The 24,037-nt window shown below is 41.1% G+C and overlaps 1 protein-coding gene across 1 annotated transcript; it reads right to left on the bottom strand.

Annotated features, from left to right (window-relative positions):
* Positions 1 to 858: 858 nt before the first annotated feature.
* On the bottom strand, positions 859 to 2,322 carry LDOC1 (LDOC1 regulator of NFKB signaling). Its single transcript, XM_061408577.1, has one exon. It carries the CDS (start codon positions 2,138 to 2,140, stop codon positions 1,700 to 1,702), a length of 441 nt encoding a protein of 146 aa, XP_061264561.1. The 5' UTR covers positions 2,141 to 2,322; the 3' UTR covers positions 859 to 1,699.
* Positions 2,323 to 24,037: the final 21,715 nt, after the last annotated feature.

Raw genomic sequence — 24,037 nt, 5'->3', positions numbered from 1 at the left:
GGCATAGGCAGCCCCCACAACCGGACCAAGGTTCCCTGACTTAACACTGCTGCGACTTAACTGGGTAATTGCCTCACAAAGGTATGCAGTTTCTTCTCAACACTCACCCCACTACCTCAGTGCCTCTGAGCCCTCCGGGCCCACAAAGAGATTTCAGCATAGCTCAGATAGCAGCAGTATAAGATCTAGGAATCTTGTCAGTTTCTTCAGGCAGGAATCTGGGGCACATGGATGGGTAGGAATTCTAAGGGGATCTGCCTGAGGAAGATGAAACGTTCAAATCGGGCTCCATTTAGTATGCACACATTTATCCAGGATCTGGGATTTAATGTTAGCTCAAGCATCTAAAAGGGGTTTTAAAACAATGTGCTACACTATGTTTTGAAGCCCGAAATCAATAGCACCCAACAGGCATTAAGAGTTAAGAGGCAGAACATCTCTGACCATGTTGAGGAAGAACCCCAAAGCTCATGAAGATAGAAATATTGTGTGTCCTGACTTGTACTTGTTGTTCCAGTCTAATTATTAATAGTGCCCCCTTGAAGTTCTCTCTAAAGTGTCCCAGTTTGGGATGCTGTGCCACCTGTCTGCCTCAGCCACCCCTTACCCATGCCACCTCAGAAGCACCAGAGAACACTCCCTTCACCAGGGCTATAAGAAAGGCGTCAGTGGGGGTAGTACGTGTTTCCCCATAAAGCCCTGTGGTAACTGTCCTCTGGAGCTTAGTCGTGACAGTGGGGAGTACAGAGATTGAACGTTGAATTAGATTCCCTGATATCAGTGGGAATAATGAGAGTCAGGCTGAAAGTGGCAAAGGCCAATGATAGCCCTTAACCATGAAAAGACACTTTTTGGTATTTTTTTTCGGTAGTGCTTGAAATTTATTGAAAAGAATGCAAATGCTTTTTCCAGGTAGCATTGAGGAGCTGGGCTGAGTACCTGCTTTTGTTTGTATTGTTCGGTTTTTAGTATTTTTGTCCAAATGCACACCTCGATGGGACTGCTGCAATTTTGAAACAAAGATGACAGGTGTGCAAAACTGGTGCATAGGAGAAATGTCAACAATTGGGTTGCCAGGCACAATGGGCCCCTGCAGCAATCTCGTGGGGCACGAGGAAGACTCAGAGTTAGTACAGAACAATTAATCAAGTTGAAAGATTAGCCCCTGGGGAGGGGGGTGGAGTTGTTGGTGAGCAGTCCAAATCAGTGTCCCAGGAGGTGTAGCCCACAAAGGCATATTCTAGGTTGCTCCTGATCTCCAAAGGCCGGGTCTGTGGCTGGAATCTGATGGAGCGTGCTTGGGTGGCAGCGCAGGTCGCTGGGCAGAGGTGCAGGCCTGACAGTCGGCAGGGCAGAGTATAGGCTGACCGGTTTGTAAGAGGAGCTTGCCCTAGAGCTGGGGCTCAGAACACAGTTCTAATGAGCGGTGAGGGTCCTGGGGCTGGCCAGAGTGGGCAGCAGAGCGCACTTCAGAGACGCCCCAGCCTCAGCAGCAGGTGACTGGAGAGCACTATGCCTGGAACAAAGACAAGCACTACGGCAGAGAGTGGAGGGTGAGGAAGACAACCAGAGGGGAGGGAAAGGCCAGGGGATCACAGCGTTAGGGGAGCGCGGCGGCTCCGGGCGGGGCGAGGCGGGGAGGCAGGGGGGTGGCGGCGGGCAGTGCCCTTCCCCCTCCTAGGCCCGAGGGTCTCCGGGCCTAATAATCATCTTCTTCATATTCGTCTTCGTCTTCTTCGTCGTCATCCCAGCCAAAACACTGTTTCATCTCATCGAGGAAGGCCCGGTAATCGCCCAGGATGGGGCTATCCATCTCAATGTAGGGCACCACCCACTCCTCGGCTTCCCCGGTGAGCAGGCTGATCAGGAATGCCACCTTCATGGCGTCGTTGCAGAATCGGTTCTCGTTGACGAGCATGTAAGACGCCGTCTGCACGATAAACTCGGGGAGCCGAGAGCTCTCGCCGTCAAACGTTTCAGGGAAGGGCACAGGGCAGCTCGGCGGACGTACCTGGCGCAGCAGGGTGGCCCTCTCGCACACCAGCAGCCGAAGCTGTTCCATGAGCTGGCTGTTCTCGATGCTAAGGGCGCGGTGCCGCATCAGAAGCGCGTGCAGCAGCAGGACCAGCTCATCCACCATGGCGAACAGCTTGGAAAGGCAAGGCAGGGCACAGCTCGATTCGGCCGGGATAAGGTGCGCTCGGAGGCCTCGCAGGAAGTGCGTGTCGGCGGAGACGCGCGGTGGCTAGGGGCGAGGGGCGGTGCGCGCAGGGGTCCTGGAGGCGGCGCAAGCTCCGCCCACACAGCCGAGCTGACAGCCCCGCTCCGGCGCCGCCCGGCTGGAGGGGGCGGGGCCGGGAAAGACAAGGGGCGGGGCCGGGGTGGCGCGGACAGGGGCTTGGGGTCCGCGCTCGCAGGTCTCGGGGCCGCTGGATAAAGGCGAAGACCCAAACTTGGATGTGGGTCGGGCCATGGCTTGGACTGTGCAGGCGCGAAAGACCCATCTCTCAGAGAGGTTCAACCTGCTCAGGTTTATAGGACTCACCACCCTTCAGCCAAGCCGACTCATACATCTCCGTGTTCCTTGGAGGGCCAGTGGCCCCTGGGTTCCCTCTGAGTGGTTTTAACACATTTCTTGGCTTATGAAATCTCCCTCACCCAAAGAACCGTTAGCAGTGCTGGCTGCACGCCAGCGTCACACCCTGTAAGAGTTATGAAAGACCCTCAGGCGTCCTGTCTTTCATGACAAAATGATATTTAAAAGGGACTTTTCTTTGGTTGGAAAATAGTATTGTGTACTTCTATGCCTTTGTTTAAAATTATTTTTGTAAATAGCAAAGTGTAAAAAGTTCTGCAAAATTTAGCATCCAATCACCATTTTCAGGAGTCCTGCCTATCTTTGACTCTACTTCTGTCCTAATGTTAGTGTTCCTTGACTACTGGGTATTTATTCCTGCTTAACAATAAACACTTGTGTTTTAAAAATGGCTTTGCTTTTCTACTTTGAATGTGATTATTCAAATAGTTGACAAATGAGTTGGGGAGACAGCCTCCGGGCCACCACATTCTGTTGGAATGCATTTTAAAATATATTCCCAGTCAAATCACTTCTTGTTACTTCTACCAATAACACCTGGTCCCAGCCGTCCTTTCTCACACAGGCTGTTGAAACTAACCACTTAACTTCCATTCTTCTCTTCCTATAGTGTATGTATTCCCCAGAGAAAGGACAGGACTCCTTTAGAACAAAAGTTAGATCATTTCCCCTCCCTGCTGTAAACCCTCCAATAGTTTTCCCTTCTCAGTCCAAAGAAAAACCAAAGTCTTGATAATGGCCTACCAGGCCCTGCCTCATCTGTGCCTCCTCTCAGTTCCTGCTGTGCTCTAACCATATTGTTCTCCCTGCTGATTCTCGCACACAAGTAGCTTTGGCCCCAGGATCTTTGTACTTTCTATTTTTTCTGCCTTGGAAGGCTCTCTCCTCATTTAACTGCCTGACTCTTTCTCCCTCGGGTTTCAGAGAGGACTTTCCTAACCACTTCACCTATCAGAGCACCCCATTCTCTGCCAGTAATCTCTAACCCCTTGCCTCACTTCATTTCTCTACACAGCATTTATCACACCAGTAGCCATCATATCATACAGCACTTTGTGTATTTGTCAGCCTCCACTTTAATATGGAAGTCTGTGTGGACAGAGGCTTTGCTTTGTTGATTGCTCTATCCATAATGCAAGAAAAATGCCTGGCCCACAGCAAAACTCCATAAATATTTGGTGGATGAAAGAATCTCAGGGTTCAGATGTTAAGATAGAATTTACAAGTGGTGGCAGCACAGAGTGTTCAGAAATGCTCAAGTTGTCTGGTATGTTCTATCTCTGATCATGAATAGTTTCCACTGTGAAATTATGGCTGACATAATAAAAGTGGCAAAATAAAATTTTTAAACCCTACTCAGTCCTTTTGCAATATAATTCGATGGACATCCATGGAAGTGAGAAGCTGAGAAAGAGGAGTGAAACGAGACCAAGTTCCAAGGGAGAGGAGGAGGATCCCACTGCGGTGAGTGTGGGCAGGGAAAAGGACAGGCAGGTAGGACTATGAACCCTTGAACTCTCCTGGGATGTGAGCTCCCCCACTGGATCAGAAGACCCTTGAAACCAATCAGGGACCCTCTCTCATTCATTCTTTCATCTTCTGCATCTGAAAGCATTAACTAGTTGCTCCATAAGTGTTCAGTGGCTGGAATGAAGGGACAAGAAGTGGTAGAGGTAGGTTTCTGGGCCTCCTGCTCATTCACAGCTCAGGGTGGAAGGTGAACCTGCCTGGGGCCGCAGTGAGTATCCATCTCTACTTTCCAGCTTTAGACCCTAATTCTGGATGATAGACCCAGGGTTTTAGTCCTGGAAGCACACATCCTGCGGCAGGCACTGGATCTGGTGATTGACATGGGTTGTCTTGTTGACCTTTGCACAGGGACCATACGTGGGAATGGGCCCTCTGGGAGCCTGAGACCCAGAAGTTAAAGCAGTATGTTGGTGGTACGATAGATACCACTGGCTCAGCTTCTCTGATTGTTGTGCCCATGCACTTCCACTGAAAATTATTTCTATACTGGACTTCTGTGGATTAGGAAGGTCTGTTGAGGACCCAGAGATGATTAGACCCTTGCTGTCCTACTCCCATTCCTACAAACCCATGACAGAGGAAATCAGGGAGGAAACCAGAGGAATCAACCACTAGTATTACCTCTTAGAGGTCTCTGCGTACCTAGAGAACAAGAAGTGCCTGGGCCAGAACCGACCACAGAGCTGAGCAGGGATTTTGTGAGGTGCAATGGCAACCCACTCCAGTACTCTTGCCTGGAAAATCCCACGGACCAAGGAGCCTGGTAGGCTACAGTCCATGGGGTCACAAAGAGTCAGAGATGACTGAACAATTTCACTTCACTTCACTTCCCAACTTGGAGGGAGAAAAAAAGAGACAGGCAGTCCATCAGTGACTCATGAGGGAAGCAGTTGGGAAGAGGCTGGTAGTATCACTAGATAAATTATATAGAATTGTAATGCTCATGTTAACCAGCTTCCTGGTGCCTGTGAGGCTGTCCCACCAAGGTCAAGGCCTACCAGACCTTCCTTGCCCATTTATCCCACTTACGACTGCATGGCGCCTTCCTTCTTCCCCTTTCTCCTCTAAAGTGACCCTTCAATGTTCCTTTATGGCTGTGTGAAGATGCTAGCGGCAATAAGTACACCATATGACTTATCTCAGACTCAGAAATTTTATCAGAACAGCTCTGGCCCAGAACGTTCCAAGGGGAGTTCAAACCCCATGCTTTGGCATGAGCACGGGCCCAAGGCCAAGGGAGGGAGTGATTCCAGGTTCTGATCATTTCTACCTCCTTCCAAGCTCCAAACACTGCCCTAGTATATACCTAGCAGTCAGACTGTAAGATTCCCTTGAAATAAACACAAAAACATTCCTAGATTTTTCATCTTCCAGAGGAATGTGTACAGATTGAGAAAATCAAGCTGACACTTAAATATGCAGACAGGAGCAGAAAACAGCTTTGAAGGGAATATTTGCCAGAGGGTCAAATGGATGCCACTAAGATATGGGCCTCTGCCCATACACATCCCTCCCTCTCATTCTTCTTAACCAGGTCCACCTGGGGCTGTGTTTTTACAGTAACCACACCTGCAGGGCTGTGGAGACCTTCAGCCTAAAGAGAGGAATAGAAGGGTACAGCTTTCTTTCTCCTGTCTTCATCCTCTCCAGCTCACCAAAGTGCACTGAAACATTTTTACGTGTTTATTCAAGTACTGAAGAAACATATTCTTATGTCAAAAGAAATTAACTAATACTGGAATGCTGAAATAAAAAGGAAACATTCCCAATACCTTTCCTTCTTCCTGCAAAATCTCACTTAACAGGATTATTGAAAATCCAAACTTTGGTTCGCCTCCTTCCATTGTGTGTGTGTGTGTGTGTGTGGTAGATATGTGTATATATATATAATATATATGTATACACACACATGCACACACACACATAGTGTTTACAGAATCCTAATACATATAGCTCTGCTAACAAATATATGTCAAACTCCCTCTCATGTCAGGAGGCACAGAGATATGATGCACAGAGCTGTCTTCTTCATAACTGCATAGTACTTCTGAATTTCTTAGATACATTCCTGCCTCAGAACCAAAGAGATCCAACATAACTCAGTTTCTCAGATGATGTGGGAGAAGGATGGCAACAAATACACTCACAGTCTCAAAGATGTAGAACTGGAAAAATCAGATTTCCATAACTGAATTATGATTTCTATGAGTTAATGTCTTACTATTAAGTAAGCAGTATTCTTCATGTATGTTCTTAGATGGCTGTAATATAGCATTTATTGCCCACAGTATATTGCACTATATTTTTCTTCTCATGGTTTTTCATTCCTAGTTATTTTAATATAATTAGTATGTTGAACATGCAAGAGTTCATATAGTTGCTTTGTTTCTGACATTTTCATACATTTTAAAAAGTGTCTGGCATCATCATAAATTTTTTGTTGTGTTAAGAGTGTAGCTTGGCATAATTTGTTTATTTATTTTAAGTATACTTTAGACCTTTCTTTCAAATTGGCTAGTTACTTTGATTTAGACTAAATTTTTCATGAGGAAAAATGCATGTGGTGAGTTGAAAATAACCATAAATTCTTTTCCACTTAACCTATCAAAAGTAAAATCGCTCAGTCATGTCTGACTCTTTGCGACCCCATGGACTATACAGTCCAGGCCAGAATACTGGAGTGTGTAGCCTTTCCCTTCTCCAGGGGATCTTCCCAACCCAGGGGTCAAACCCAGGTCTTCCACATTACAGGCGGATTCATGACCAGCTGAGCCACAAGCCACAAGCCACAGTTCTTTACCTTTGGCCCATCAAAAGGTAGAAACAATTTCGTCTGCTCCTTTAATCTGGGCTGGCATTGTGACTTGATTTGACAAATAAATTGTGGTAGAAGCAATTTGTAACTTACGAGGCAAAGTCTTAAAGACCTGAAGTGTCTGCCTGTCACTTGGAATGCTCCCTACTACAGTCTCCTCAGTTGTGTCTGACTCTGTGTGACCCTATGGACTGTAGCCCACCAGGTTCCTCTGTCCATTGGGATTCTTGAGTCAGGAATACTGGAGTGGGTTACCATTTCCTCCTCCAAGGGATCTTCCCCACCCAGGGATCAAAACTGCATCTCTAACGTCTCCTGCATTGGCAGGCAGGTTCCTTACCACTAGTGCCACCTGGGAAGCCCTAGGAATCTAGAGCCCTGTCCTATTTTCTTAATTCTGTATTTGTCTATTTGTATTCATTAATTACAGGGCCAAACTAACAGCCAAAGTTGTTTATGTCTCCCCTGCAGTCCAGATCTCAGATTCTGAAACTGTCCCCTGTATCTAAGTCACACACACCAAGTCAGTATTTCCTCTGACCTAAATCAATTCAGGGCCAAGTACCAAACATTAGGGAAAGTCCCTATTCCTCAGTGCTCACTAGAATTATTTAAACTAGCTAATCCTAAACGGTTCACCTAGCCTTGCCTAGCCTTTCCCATGAAAACTCCAGCAAAGTCTCTCTGGCCTAAGTCTTCACCCTCACTCCTTTCTTCATTTTGACTAAAACCTGGTGTTTCCCAAGTGTCCCTGCTTAGCATGGCATGCCCCCTCTTGTCAATGGCATTGACGTCTCCATATCCTCTTTTGGTCCATAAATTAAAATTAAAATTCTGTTGGTATAATTGAGACAAGTCCAAAGTAACCATCTCCTGTGGGGAACTGCTCAGGAGTGTGTATGTGTGTGTTCACATCTGTCCTTGTGTGTCTGTATCCACGTGGATATACGCATACTGCTGCCGTCTAACACCATGTACCATCTACCACTGCATGTACCATCATGGTGCTACTTGTAGTTAGAACTGGCAGTGTCACAGTATGACAAAGGTAGAATCAAAGCTGACCATGTTTTCCAATGAATATGTGTGCCTACATAAAAACAGTGAAGCACATTTCAGGGAAGCATTAGGAAAAGAAAAGAATTTTTGAAATTTGGGTTCAAATTCTCATACTCTTACTGTGACTTGAGCAAGTCTCTTAATTTTTCTGAATCTTAGACTCCTTTGCAATAAATATACCTAATGGTGGTTTAGTCGCTAAGTCGTGTCCAACTCTTGGGAACCCATGGACTGTAGCCTACCAGGCTCCTCTGTCCATGGGATTCTGCAGCCAAGAATACTGGAATGGATTGCCATTTCCTTCTCCAGGGGATCTTCCCGACCCAGGAATTGAACCCAAGTCTTCTGCATTGCAGGCAGATTCTTTACCAACTGAGCTACAAAGGAAACCCAATATTCCTAGTAATAGGATCCAAATCATAAGGTTGCAGTGAAGATCAAATGATAAAATACAAAGGTGTTTGTCAAAAATAAAGCACTGCATGCAGATTTTATATTATTTTTCACCAGAGAATTGTGATTTATTAGTCTTACAGTGACTCTACTACTTGTATTTTAAGTTTAATGTGTAGTTAATTCATTTCTCTTATCATGGTATCCATAAATCTAGCTATGATGTTTAACTTTTAAAAATGTTTACTCTTGAATAAGAAGTTGTTGGAAGCATAAAATAAGGTTTCATTTTGGTCTTGTTTTCTGTCAGTTCAAAACACGCTGCTCTCATAGATACGTAAGGTTTCTGGTTCTGTTTTTAGGGAAAACCAATGACCATTATGACCTTCTGAAGGCCAACCTGTAACATTTTCTCTTTCCTCCTACCATCTTGGGAGAATCTGTGCCACATCTGTGATGTGGACACATGATGCTCTCCCTGAGTAAAGAGGCAATTGTACTTCCAGAAATTTTCTTTCATCACTGCACCACCATAGTGGTCATCTGGGAGAGGCCAGCAGACTTGGGACATCTGAGAGACCGGAAGCAAGGTTTCTCTCAGTCCTCGCAGCATCTCTGGTCACCCTTCAGCTGAGTCCCATGATCCTCTCCTCTCAGGCTCCCTAGGGTTTCCTGCTAGCCCTTCAAGTCCCTTGTCTCCTCCTCATCCACTCAGGGTCTATTTCTCTCAACACAGAAAAATGAGTTCATTAAAAATGAGTTAAAAAGCCCTCCCTAAGAAAGAGGAAGCATGTGATGTAAAAGAGTATCCCCAGTACCTTTCTCAAACCCCATACTGGTTCCTGCAAGTATACCAATTGCTATGCAAATTGGCCATGGAAGTCACAGCATTGGAGGGAACAGTGCCAATTTCTCACTCTACGGGCTCCAAAGTTGTTAGATGAGAGAAGAACCTGCAGAGTACTCCACTAATGAAAGTACTTCAGATTTCAAATGAGGACATGAAGGGCCATGGAAGAAGAGTAACATGCCCAGGGCAAACATAGGACATTATCTTTAAAGGCAGCGTGGAATTGTGCAAAGAAGACTGGACTAGGGGTGCAAATACCTGGTACAGCTTTTATATCTGTCATGTTCTCTTTCAGACAAGCCCTTGAGCACCTTTCAGATCCAATTTCCCTATTTATAAAAATGAATAAAAATGCCTCCTCCCAGAGCCAGTGTGAGTCTCAAGTGAGAAAATGGATATGAAAGTAAGTTTTAAAGTGTAAAGTGGTTTTCACACATTAATTCTGAATATTCATTCTTTTAAAACTTGTTTTGAAATAATTTCAAACATACAAGAAACCTGTATGATTTTTAAAAATCCCTACATGTCCTTCCCCCTAGTGAACCAACTGTCAACATTTTACCATATTTGGTTTAGCTTTTTCTCATAAGTCAGTATTTGTATGCTTATCAGTACATTTCTGTATTATATTTTTTTCCCTAAACCACTTGAGAGCTGCAAGCATGAAGGCTTATTTCTACATAGTATTTCAATGTGTATTTACTATAAACAAGTACACTGTCCTATAAAACCTCAGCCTAACTATCAAAATTAAGGATGCTCCTTCTCAGTTGCTTCAGGCCTATCCAACTCTTTGCACTCCTATAGACTATAGCCCACCAGACTCTTCTGTCCATGGGATTCTCCAGGCGATCTTCCCAATCTAGGGATCCAAACCTGGATCTCCTGCCTGTGTCTCCTGCATTGGTAGATGGGTTCTTTACCACTGAGCCACCTGGAACGCCCCCAAATTAAGGATATAATGCTATTATTTAACCCACTTATCTTATTAAGATTTTCTTCAATTGTTCCCCCAATGAAATGTTTAGGTCCAGAATTCAGTCCTGGATCATGTGTTACATTTAGCTGTCATGTCATTTCAAGTCTTTCCTTGATGTGACCTTAGCTTTGGAGATTGCAGGCTTTCTAGTAACAAACTGTTTCTCCATTTCTGATAGTTCTCTGTTATTAGATTCATACTATGCCTCTGGGGAGTTTTTCTCAGTGCATCGTATCAGAAAGCACACAATACCCTTTTATTCCATCATGTGTGATGGTAACTTTTAGCAATGGGTTAAGGTGGTTTCTGTCAAGTTTCCCACTCCAAAGTTAAGACAATTATCTTGTACTTGTTAAGAAATATTCAATATTAGCTTGCATTATACTTAAAAAGAGATTTTTCCATCCTATTATTCATGTTTATTTTTATCAGTAAGGCCCCTTAGATTCTTATTTTATTCAAAGGTTGTAACCCATTACTGTCTATACTCATGTCAAAGCTCGAATTTCTAAAATTTCCCAAGTGGGAACTGTTTTAAGATGCCTCCTGTGTCTTTTGGATGTACTTACCTTACTCTTTGAGAACTTTCTTTCTTTCATGGATAATAAGCTATTCCAGGGTCATCTTGTACTTTTCTGGCTCCCACTCTGGAAATAGCCATTTCTCTGAGGGAACTTCATTACCTGCAGTAGAGAATGGTTTTCAGAAATAAAGATGTCATGGTTAGGAATGCAAATTGTTATTGGATTTACAGATTTTTCACTTCTGGAATAACTATATAGCCATATGTGAAAACAGTGAACCTCATACCTTGCTTCATTCTGTATATAAACGTTAACTTGAGATAGATCATAGACCAAAAGTAAAACTATGAAGCCTCTATCCAGAAAAGAAAAACACTATAAATTGGACTTCATAAAAATGAAAAATGTATTGTTTATCAAAAGATGCTCTAGCAATTATGAAGAGACAAGCCACTGAATATATATACACAAATATACACATCAAGAACTAATATACAAAAAGGTAAATAGATTTTAGAATATTTAAATAGAACATGTGTTTCAAGAATATATAAATCACTCCTAAAAATGAACAATAAAAAAAAAAAACTCTTAGAAGACAGTCTTTTAAGGTTTTTAAAAAGCTGAACATACCATACAATCCAACAGTTGCATTGCTTTGTATTTACTGAAATAAGTTGAAAATTTATGTCCAAACAAAAGTCTGCACATGAATGTTTATAGCGGCTTTATTCACAATCGCCAAAACTTGGAAGCAAACAACATGTCTTTCAACAGGTCAGTGATAAATAAACGGTGGTATATCCAGACAATAGAATAACTCAGCAATTAAAAAAAATGAGCTACAAGGCCAAAAAAGGCATTGTAGACTTTATTTTATTTTTTAATTTAAATTTATTTATTTTAATTAGAGGCTAATTACTTCACAATATTGTATTGGTTTTGCCATACATCAACATGAATCCACCACCGGTGTACACGTGTTCCCAATCCTGAACCCCCCTTCCACCTCCCTCCCCATACCATCCCTCTGGGTCATCCCAGTGCACCAGCCCCAAGGATCCTGTATCCTGCATCGAACCTGGACTGGCAATTTGTTTCTTATATGATATTATGCATGTTTCAATGACATTGTAGACTTTAAATGTATACTGCTAAGTGAAAGAATTGATGCTTTTCAACTGTGGTGTTGGAGAAGATTCTTGAGAGTCCCTTGGACTGCAAGGAGATCCAACCAGTCCATCCTAAAGGAGATCAGTCCTGGTTGTTCATTGGAAGGACTGATGTTGAAGCTGAAACTCCAATACTTTGGCCACCTGATGCGAAGAGCTGACTCATTTGAAAAGACCCTCATGCTGGGAAAGATTGAGGGCAAGAGGAGAAGGGGATGACAGAGGATGAGATGGTTGGATGTCATCACCGACCCAATGGACATGAGTCTGGGTGAACTCCAGGAGCTGGTGATGGACAGGGAGGCCTGGTGTGCTGCGGTCCATGGGGGTCACAAAGAGTTAGACACGACTGAGTGACTGGACTGAACTGAACTGAACTGAAGTGAAAGAAGCAATCTGAAAAGACTACATACTATATAATTCCAACTATATGACATTCTGGCAAAAGCAAGACTATGGAGACAGTAAAAAGTTTAGTGGTTGCCAGTGGCAGGTTGAGAGGTAGGAATGAATAGGCAGAGAAGAGAAGCTTTGCTGGGAATGAAACTATCCTGTATAATAATATAATGCCTTTATACATTTCTCAATACCCACGGAATGTACAATTGAAAGAGTGAACTCTAATGTTAACTACAAACTTTAATTAATAATAATGTATCACTATTTGCTCTTCAACTGTGACAAATATACCAAATATATCGTTCAGTAATGAAAGATGTGAATAATAGGAAGAATTTGTGAGGGAGAAGGAGGTAGAATATGGGCACTCTGTACTTTCTGCTCAATTTTTCTGTATACCTAAAACTGCTCTAAAAATAAAACTTATGCATTAAAAACAAAAGGCATTCACTCTGTTCTGTTTCAGAGTGAAAGCTAGACTAACAGATGGGCAAATGTACAATTTATGTGATTTGGGAATAAAGATGTAACATCTGAAAAAAAATAAAAAAATAAAAACAAAAGGCAAATGACTCAATTTTTTAATGGGCAAAAGTCTTGAATAAACTAATCTGCAAAATAAGACATAGGAATGACCAATAAGTATATGAAAAGGTGATAAACATCACTAGTATAAAGGAAATACAATAAGAAACTACTTTATTCTCATTTAGAATGGCCAAATTTTTTAAAGAACTAACATGATGTTGAGAATGTGAAACGGCTGGAACACTCATACACTGCTGTTAGGAAGTAAAATGGTGTAGCCACTCTATGGAGCTGACAGGCAATTTCTTATACGGTTAAACATATATCAGCACTATGACCCAGTGATACTGCTCCTAGAATAAAAACGTATGTTCACGGAAGTTCTCTACTACAATGTTCATAAAGCATTGGAAACAACCCAAATGTCTATCAGCAACAGAATGAATAAAACAAATTGTGGCATATCCATATAATCAGTACCATTCAGCAAATTACTAATGCACACAACTCAAAGATGAATCCCAAAAGCATCATTCTGAGTGAAAGCAGCCAGCCATACCTGTATGGCTCAATTTGTATGGAATCCCAAAACAGTCACAATTACATTTTGGCAGTAGAAATCAGAACAAAGGTTGCCTGAGGCTGGATGTATGTGCAAGGGGGATTGATTACAAAGAGAGACAAGAGAAATTTTGAGGGTGATGAAAGGGTTCTATATCTTAACTGCAATGATGGTTACATGGTTCTGTACAGTGTTAAAACTCATCCAACTGAACACTTAAGATCCATGCCTTCTAATTTATATAAATATACTTGATTTTTTTAAAAAAAGGACTGTGGAGTATTATCTTCAAAGACCTTAACAAAAGAAAAGCTGATGCAAAATTCTCAATATAACAAATCTGATTTGATAATTAAGACACAGAGTACTTTTAGCATTTGGGAGAAACTAATGAAGCATAACTCCCATGACTCATTTTGGAAGATACTGCTACTTTTCAAATTTTGATTATCTGTCTCTCTGGGTCCATTCAGAAGGCACTCTTTTTGTATAACGTGTATGTGTACAAATTTCAGTTACCATGTGTTGTGGCCTGAATTGTGTCCTCACCCCAAAATTAATCTGAAGTTTAACTCTGGGTCTGGAAGATCCCCTGGAGAAGGAAATGGCAACCAACTTCAGTATTCTTGCCTGGAAAATTCCATGGACAGAAGAGCCTGGCGGGCTACAATCCATAGGGTTGCAAAGAGTTGGACATGACTAAGTCTGTGCACACAACCCCCATTATGTCAGAGTGTGACCATATTCAGAGACAGGGAATTTACAGAGATGATTAGTTAAAATGAGTTAAGATGAGCCTTAATCCAATATGTATAGTGTCTTTATAAGATGAGGATATTTGGTCACAGACCTATACAGATGGACAATGATATCAGTTCCGTTCAGTCTCTCAGTCATGTCTGACTCTTTGTGACCCCACAGAAGATGTTGTAAAGAGACATGAAAGAGGGAGCCATCTACAAGCCAAGGACAAAAGCCTGGATCATATCTTTCCCTCATGGTTCTCAGAAGGAGCCAACCCTACAGAACCAAAATCAAGAACCAATCTTGATTTTGGACTTTCAGCCTCCAGAACTATGAGAAAATAAATGTCTGTTATTTAAGCTACAAATTTTTGGTACTTTGTTATGGCAGCCTTAGCAAACTAATACACCATGGTTAAGTTAGCTAACACCACTTCCCAAAAATAGGGTTCAAATGTCAGTTACCACTTGAATAATTGCATAGTGTGTTAGTCATTCAGTCCTGTCCAGCTCTTTGTGATCCCATGGACTGCAGACCACTAGGCTCCTCCATCCATGGGATTTTTCAGACAAGAATACTGGAGTGGGTTGCCATTTCCTTCTTCAGGGCATAAGGTACGGATGTTTTCAACTAACTCTTCAGTCCACATGTTACTGTATAAATAACAAATACACATCATGATAAATGACCAATCACATCATTTTTTACACAGTGTGTCAGTGATTGGTCACTAAACAGCTGATATTCAGTTCAGACACAGACTGCAGAGCACACATGCTAAATGTGTTACATACTTTCCTCCCAGGGAAAAGGCCACGTGACATTTTATAAAAATGGATAATAGAAAGATGGTACTGGTCAACAAATGAAGGTATAGCAACGAAACAAAAATATAAAACCAAGCATGATGTGGTCATAATGGAGAGAATGAAAAAGTCACAGAAGTAACATATTCAAAAACACATTAAAGAGCCCATAAAGAAATTTCACAGTATTAAAAATGTAAGGGAGATAATCTATATCTAGAAACAAGTATGATCATTTGCCAAGGTGTAGAAAAGATGTTTGGAGAAGGCAATGGCACCCTACTCCAGTACTCTTGCCTGGAAAATCCCCTGGACGGAGGAGCCTGGTAGGCTGTAGTCCATGGGGTCACTAGGAGTCGGACACGACTGAGCGACTTCACTTTCACTTTCATGCATTGGAGAAGGAAATGGCAACCCACTCCAGTGTTCTTGCCTGGAGAATCCCAGGGACAGAGGAGCCTGGTGGGAGGCCATCTCTGGGGTTGCACAGAGTCGGACATGACTGAAGCGACTTAGCAGCAGCAGCAGAAAAGATGTTTATTTGCTATCATTTGTCCCCTATGTGCTGGGAAGCAGTTGTGATTTTCTCGGATCTCAAAGAAGCTCCAAAGGTCTATCCCTGTCTGTGGTTACAAAGCAGATGTCCCTAAGAGCTCACTGGGAATCTCCCGGGAATTTTACATCTGCCTATGCATCTGGCTGCAACTGCTGCTGGAGTGTAATAGACTGATCTGTTCAATCTTCTAAATCTCATGCAAGTGCCTTTTATTGGCAGACTTCAATCTAGGACCATTTAGGACAGGGGATTCTGAGAAACTATTCTCTAGCTTCTCTTCTGTGATCTAAAAACAAAACAAACAACAACAGCAACAACAACAAAAAGCTTAAAATTGTTTGATGGTTGTAGTAGGGAGAATAATGGTCATTGAAAGATGTCCAATCCTTGGAAGCTGTGAATGTTACCTTACAAGTGAAAAGGAACTCTACAAATAAAATTGCACATTTTTAAAAGGTGAATTGTACTGTGTGTAAGTCATCTCAATAAAGTATACATTTAAATCATCTCAATAAATATACATTTAATAAAGTATACACCTGGGGCTTTCCAGGTGGTGCAATGGTAAAGAATCTGCCTGCCAATGCAGAAGACAGGGTAGATCCCCTGGAGAAGGGAATGGTTACCCACTTCAGTATTCTTGCCTGGAGGATTTCACAGACAGAGGAGCCTGGTGGGCTACAGTCCATAGTGTCTCAAAGAGTAGGACATGACTGAGAACACACACACACACACATCATCATCATCTCAATAAAATACACATATATATGAAGAAGCACTCGTGCTTACACTAAGAAGCGTAGTGTAGGGTTATGCAGTATTGTGTTCCATGCACTCTGTTGCTGATCTACTGCCTTGTCTTACTGATGCAGATATTAGAATCAAGGCTGTAGGCCCCTTGGTCCTGCTAGACCTTCAGCTTCAGTTCCTCTAACTTATGGATGAGACATGTTCAGCTTTCTAATAAAAAACATTGGTGTCTCTTGAAGTTCATCTGCATCACCAAAGAGGTGGTGGGAGATTGTTGGGGATATTAGCTTATTCTAGTACTTTTCTGGTTTCTCCATCTTACACACACTTTATCTCCTAACTTCCTGCCCTGTTCTCATCAGAGCAGACACAAACTCAGAAGCAACAGTTGTATAGAGATCCTTTTACCAGTTCCCACAATAGCACATGATCAAGTAATTCCTATAATAGACGTTGCATTCTTTATCACTTGTAGTGGTTCTGATGCAGTGGCCATACAAGTCCGGTTTCCATACTATCTCCATCTATCTGCTTGGACAATATGATTGCCCACTTTGCTTCCCCACATTTCCAAACTACATAGCAGTTCTCCTAGATACAAATTCTTTCAGCTTTTATCTTATGACAAAAGTAACAGACTGTGCTTTAGCTGCTCCCTTAAAGCCATATTTTGCCATTTCCAGTCTCCATCACAAGCAAACAACATGAAAAAAATACCATTATTTTATTGATATCAATTTGCATCTTTGGGGATCATTTTTGTATGCTAGTTATCCTATGCTTTATCTTATAAGATCTCCCAATCTGAACTTTTTCATTTGAAGTGGGAATTTTTGATACTGATTGATTTTAATTAAAAGACACTAGACTATGTTCTTGGAGAAGGAAATAGCAACCCACTCCAGTGTTCTTGCTTGGAGAATCCCAGGGATGGGGGAGCCTGGTGGGCTGCCGTCTATGGGGTCGCACAGAGTCGGACACGACTGAAGCGACTTAGCAGCAGCAGACTATGTTCTGAATCAGGATAGAGGTGGTGGAATATTAATGTATACACTGATACAGACTTTCACACCAGAAAACCTAAGATTTCTTTGCTAGGTTTGAATATATTTATTTTGGCAGCCTATAATCAATACAAACCTTAGACATGGAAGAAAGTAGAGACAATTCCCTGTGATTTAAGCTAATATCCTGTGAGATATGGTTTCTCTTTTCATTTAAGTTCTGCTATTTTGCCTGGAGAAGACTCTCAAGAGTCCCTTGGACTGCAAGGAGATCAAACCAGTCAGTCCAAAAGGAAATAGGTCCTGAATATTCATTGGAAGGACTGAGTCTGAAGCTGAAACTCCAATACTTTGGCTGCCTGATGTGAAGAACTGACTCATTGGGAAAGACCCTGATGCTGGGAAAGATTGAAGGCAGGAGGAGAAGGGGACGACAGAGGATGAGATGGTTGGATGGCATCACCAACTCGATGGATATGGGTTTGAGCAAGCTCCAGCAGTTGGTAACGGACAGGGAAGCCTGGCGTGCTGCAGTCCATGGGGTCGCAAAGAGTCAGACATGACTGAGCAACTGAACTGACTGATTTTGCCTGGCCTCAAAGATAATATAAAAATCATAGTTTGAAGAAATATGACCAAAATAAGGCCAAAGGCACTTAGTTCCTTTGTATTAAAAAGCCTGGTCTTACTTTTCCAAAAAGAATGGCCAATAAACCTTTGAGATAGTTGGCCTCATAGTGAGCAAAGTGAAACAAAACTTCAATGTTGATAATATAGCACTACTTGTTCATATAACAAATTAAACAAGGTATGCACATCGTTTCAGTGAACAATTGCCTTAAGTGATGCTTCAGAGAACTGTTCATTACAAAGTGATAAAATATGAAACTAGTAGAAACTGCTTTCTCAAAATAACACCAAATTTTATCAGACTTTCAAAAGAAACAACTGCAAACAGCGATAAATCATAGCTTTGCAACAGTAGATCCCTAGGCTTATAAGAAAATAGGATTGATGCACTAAAGGTAAAATTAAAGTTTGCATTACCATTAACTTTAATTAATCAACTCCGTACCTACCTCTGAAAACACAATAGCACTCTCTGAAAGCCCATTTTTGATGGACAGTTTCGAGACAAAACCTCTGTTACTTCTGTTGTGGTGAGACCTGTTATCTCCTTATAGCAGCTCAACAGCCAAACAAGCTTCATGACTGAACTAGAACACTTGCGAGAACTGAGGGCAAAGGAACTGAAGGTAGCCTGTGTTTCACCAGGGTTCTTATGTCTTTCATTACAACACTCTTGGGCATTCAAATAGTTTGGAAATGCATTGCCTCATTATCTCATGGAAGCCTATAGTTTTTATATTTGACACATAACATTGTATAAATTTCAGGTATGCAAAATATTAATAGCACCTCTATGACATAATTACTATTTGTTGTAGTGGGCATAATTAACATCTAGTTTCTTAGCAAGTTGGATGATTATAATACAATATTGTTGTTTATATTCACTAAACTGTGCCCCAGGACTTATTTTTCAGCTAGTTGCAAATTTGTATCCTTAAACTTGATCTCTCTCTATTTCCCTACCCCTCTGATCCTGGAAACCCCTACTCTGTTTTCATGAGTTGGGCTTATTTAGATTCCACACATAAGTGAGATCACACAATCTAAGTGCCCATTAATGGATGAATGGATAAAAATATACAAATATTTCAACCGTGAGAAAGAATGAAATCCTGCCATTTGAGATAAGTAGATCTCTGAGATATTATGTCAAATGAAATGTCAGACAAAGGAAGACAACTCTGACAGTCTTTAGTTTTAGATCTAGAATGAACCTTGGAGGTCACTCAATCCAAGGTCTAGAGTTTGTAAACTTGTTCCAATAATAAATGCAGAGGATGAAAATTCCTAACAGAGTAAGGAGATGTTGATAGTTGAGGAGATAAACACAGGGCCAAGTGAAGATGATTTGAGGATGGCTTTGAGTTTCAATACTTTCTGTCCTTGCTGCCACGTATCAGGAAAAGTACAGGGTTGCCTTATGCACTTGGAACTAGGCCATCAACGTCATGGTCACACCTTTTCCAATCTGCTCAAGATCTATGTGAAAGGACTTTCAGAATGAAATGAAGGACTTTCTATGCAAGGTTCTTATTTTACATGTGGGTCTTCTCACCCTATACTTACCTATTCAGATCAGAAAACTACTTGAGATATGATTATTTTTCTGACTCTTTGTTTTAGTTTTTCTTTCTGTCTAGTTTTAGTAAAATTTTTTATTTTGAAAATCCCAGTTTGTCATACCTTGGCAATAAGGAACAAAAAAGAAAGAAAAAAAATTGTTCTTGTTGTTTTTTCTTTAGCTACAAAGGAAGTGGCTATAGATTTCTCTTGACATGAGGTTTAATAAGAAAAATTCTAAGAGACAAATGCCAAGGAGAAGGCAAAAACTCAGAGTGAAAGAGAGGAGTGCACCTGCCCAACGGCTCCCATGGGCTTGGAGAAATTGTTTCAGGAGCAGTTCAGTGGCAACAATACAGTTATGATAAGAACACTGGGAATAATAATGGGCAGAATTAAGAGCCTGGCTATGCCATGTGATTTTAGGTAAGTGACCTGACCTCTCAACTATAGCTTCCCCTTCAGAAAAATGTACTGCCAAATTTGAAAAAGTATCATGTATATTAAACAATATAATTGTTTAGTTGCTCTTTGCAATCCCATGAACTATAGTCCACCAGCCTCCTCTGTCCATAGGATTTCCCAGGCAAGAATACTGGAGTGCGTTGTCATTTCATTCTGCAGGGGATCTTCCCGACCCAGGAATCTAACCTGCCTCTCTTGCGCTGCATGGGGACTCTTTACCACTGAGCCACCGGGGAAGCCCAAATCAGAAAATGGATATTAATTGAAAGTAATTCATAGATGATAGGCATTCAGTGGATGTTTATTATTAAGAATGTTTCTTCCAAATACATTGTGTAGTTTCTTGGGCAGACCACTCCTGACTCACAAATGTTTGGATGTTTGGGGGCTTCATATTTTTTTCAATAACAGTTTTGGACATTGGCATTCCATCTGAATTTTGTTGTAACATAAGTCCCTTTCCATCAGAAATTGTAATGCTCTGTGTTCATTATAATTTGTGGCTACTCTAGAAATATTCATGGTGTAAATGATATGCTTATTACCCAAGAGAAACACTCTGAACTACCCAGTTGAGCTGGAACTAAATCAACTTTTCCAAAGTGAATCATAATCCTCACTAATGTACTTTGACTGCTGTTCATTATGCTTGTAACTGTACTGATACAGTTACTGAAATATTTCCATCTAACTGGACTCTCTCCCAACTAGTTAGCATATGATAGACACCCCTGCTCCATCAAGTCTTCTAATATTGAGCAAGAATGAGGGACTAAATGCCAAGAAAGTTCTAGGCTATGGTACTTATATTTTTTTGGTGTGTGTAAATCATGAGAGAAAATTATCTCATAAGAGGAAAAAGGATATTGCCTATCACTTTTTAAAATTAATAGATTTTATATTTTAGAGCAGTTTTAGGTATACAGAAAAATTAAGCAGAGACTACTTCGCTCCCATTTTTCTGTGTTGTGAAAACTTGTTGACACATTTCAGGTGAGAAGTTTATTTTCTGTTCCTTTCACTCCTGAAGAATTCAATTTTAATAACAAATCTGCTACAAATGAAATGTTATTCAATAATCATATATTTCTTCCTATTATGAGCTCATCAAAAGTGTAACTTTCTACTACTGATAACCATTTGCAAAGGAAAAGGGGGAAAAAATGTAGGATTTCCAGTTCTGAATAGAAAAATATCCAAGAGAGATTTTTGTGCAATCTTCCTGTGCCAATAAAAACACTAGCCTCATTTCAGGGTACATAACTGGCTCTGTAAGCTGAAAAAGTCCATTTACTTGGCTAAGTGTCCCACTTTCCTTAGCTGCAAAATGAAGAAGTGGGACCAGCTAAGTGGTTCTTAATGTTGGCTGCTGCATACTGTAAGCTTCTGAGAAGCTTTACAATCTTACTGAGGCCAGGCCTCAAGAATAGTTTGTATAGTATAGGAATGATTTTGTCCTTAAAGATTTGGCAGAATTTGACCATAAAACAACTGGATGGGATGTGTGTATACGGGTTTATGTGTGTGTGTAGTTCACCCAGGCGGAATTTACCCTACAGATTACATTTCTTTAGTGGTCATGTATATGCTGTGTGCTCAGTCGTGTCTCTGTGACCTCATGGACCATAACCCTCCAGGCTCCTCAGTCCATGGGATTCTCCAGGCAAGAATACTGGAATGGGTTGCCATTTCCTTCTCCATTAGTGGTTATAGATTTATTCAGATTTTCAATGCTTTTGTGAAACACTTTTGAGAAGTTTTGTTTTTCTAGGAAATTATCCCTTTCATTCATGTTTAAATGATAAAGTCATTCACAGTGTTCCCTTTTGCCTTTTAAATCTTTTCTAGCTGCAGTTATGTTCAGATTTTCACACTTAATATTGTTTATTTAACATATGTTTTTCTTTTGGATCCATATTTCCACTTTTATCTATTATGTTTTACTTGCAAACAGAATTTTTGTTTCTCTTCCTTGTTTTCTTGTTCCTTTACCTCTGCTTGTATATTTGTTTCCTCCTTTTTAAACTTCTTTGTGCTTTATTCTGCTGTCTTTTTTCTAATTTCTTGGGTTGCACATTTTGCTTACTTATTTTAAGGCTTTGAGTTTTTCTCATATATCTGTTTCAGTCTACAAATTGCTCTCTCATTACTGCTTTGGCTATATCTCAGCACTTTTGATATGAAGTACTTTCATTGTAATTCAGTTAAAAATAAGATTTAATTCTATTTAGTTCTGAATATGCTTCAGACATTATTAGAAATATATTCTAATATTTCTAAATATATTGGGAGTTAGTTGTTTTTTGGTTTTTTTCTGATGTATCATTTCATATTAAAAAATATTGTCTGGTTTATATGATATTATTTGATACTTGTTCTGGGCTAAACTGTTGTTGCTGTTCAGTTGCTAAGTAGTGGCTTACTCTTTGTGACCCCATAGACTGCAGCATGCCAGGCTTCCCTGTCCTTTACTATCTCCCAGAGTTTACTTAAACTCATGTCCACTGAGTCAGTGATGCCATCCAGTCATCTTGTTCTCTGTCTTCCCCTTCTCCTCCTGCCCTCAATCTTTCACAGCATCAGGGTCTTTTCCAATAAGTCAGTTCTTTGTATTAGGTGGCCAAAGTATTGGAAATTCAGCTTCAGCATCTGTCCTTCGTTTGAATATTCAGGATTGATTTCCTTTAGGATTGACTGGTTTGATCTCTTTGCTGACCACTAGACTCTCAAGAGTCTACTCCAGCACCACAGTTCAAAAGCATCAATTCTTTGATGCTCAGCCTTCTTTACGGTCCAACTCTCACATCCGTATGTGATCACTAGAAAAGCCATAGCTTTGACTAGATGGATATTTGTCAGCAAGGTGATATCTCTGTTTTTTTATACACTGTCTAGGTTTGTCACAGATTTCCGTCCAAGGAGCAAGCATCTTTTAATTTCATGGCTGCAGTCCCTGTCCACAACGATTTTGGAGCACAAGAACATAAAGTTTGTCTCTGTTTCCTTTGTTTCCCCATCTATTTGCCATGAAGTGATGGGACTGGATGCCATGATCTTAGTTTTTAAAATGTTGAATTTTAAGCCAGCTTTTTCACTCTCCTCTTTCATATTCATCAAGAGACTCTCTAGTTCCTCTTCACTTTCTGACATTAGTGTGGTATCATCTGCATGTATGAGGTTGTTGATATTTCTCCCAGAAATCTTGATTCCAGTTTGTGAGTCATCCAGCCCAGCATTTCTCATGATGTACACTCAGCATATAAATTAAGTAAGCAGAGTGGCAATATACAGCCTTGACGTACTCCTTTCCCAGTTTGGAACCAGTCCATTGTTCATGTCCGGTTCTAACTGTTAGTACTTGACTTGCATACAGATTTCTCAGGAGGCAGGTAAAGAGGTCTGGTATTCTCACCCCTTTAAGAATTTTCCAGAGTTTGCTGCGATCCATAGAGTCAAAGGCTTTAGCATAGTCAATGGAGCAGAAGTTTTTCTGGAATTCCCTTTCTTTTTCTATGATCCAACAGATGTTGGCAATTTGATCTCTGGTTCCTCTACCTTTTCTAAATCCAGCTTGTACATCTGGAAGTTCTTGATTCATGTACTGTTGAAGCCTAGCTTGAAGGATTTTAAGCATTACTTTGCTAGCATGTGAAATGAGTACAATTGTATGGTAGTTTAAACATTCTTTGTCATCACCCTTATTTGGGATTAGAATGAAACTGACCTTTTCCAGTCCTGTGGTCACTGCTGAGTTTTCCAAATTGGCTGGCATATTGAGTGTAGCACTTTAACAGCATCATCCTTTAGGATTTGAAATAGCTCAGCTGGAATTCCATCATCTCCACTAGCTTTGTTCATAGTGATTCTTCCTAAGGCCCACTTGACTTCTCATTCCAGGATGTCTGGCTCTAGGTGAGTGATCACACCATCATGGTTGTCTGGGTTAATAACCCTTTTTTTGTACAGTTCTTCTGTGTATTCTTGCCACCTCTTCTTAATATCTTCTGCTTATGTTAGGTCCTTACCATTTCTCTCCTTTATTGAGCCCATCTTTGCATGAAATATTCCCTTGGTATCATTAATATTCTTGAAGAGATCTTTAGTCTTTCCCA

Source organism: Bos javanicus, chromosome X, assembly GCF_032452875.1.
Source record: "Bos javanicus breed banteng chromosome X, ARS-OSU_banteng_1.0, whole genome shotgun sequence".
Lineage (NCBI taxonomy): Eukaryota > Metazoa > Chordata > Mammalia > Artiodactyla > Bovidae > Bos > Bos javanicus.
The sequence above is the reverse complement of the archived record's forward strand: the minus strand, read 5'-3'. Positions and strand labels throughout refer to the sequence as shown.

Coding starts and splice junctions, on each gene's coding strand:
- LDOC1 (XM_061408577.1), bottom strand. CDS start 2,140: ATGGTGGATGAGCTGGTCCTGCTGCTGCACGCGCTTCTGATGCGGCAC.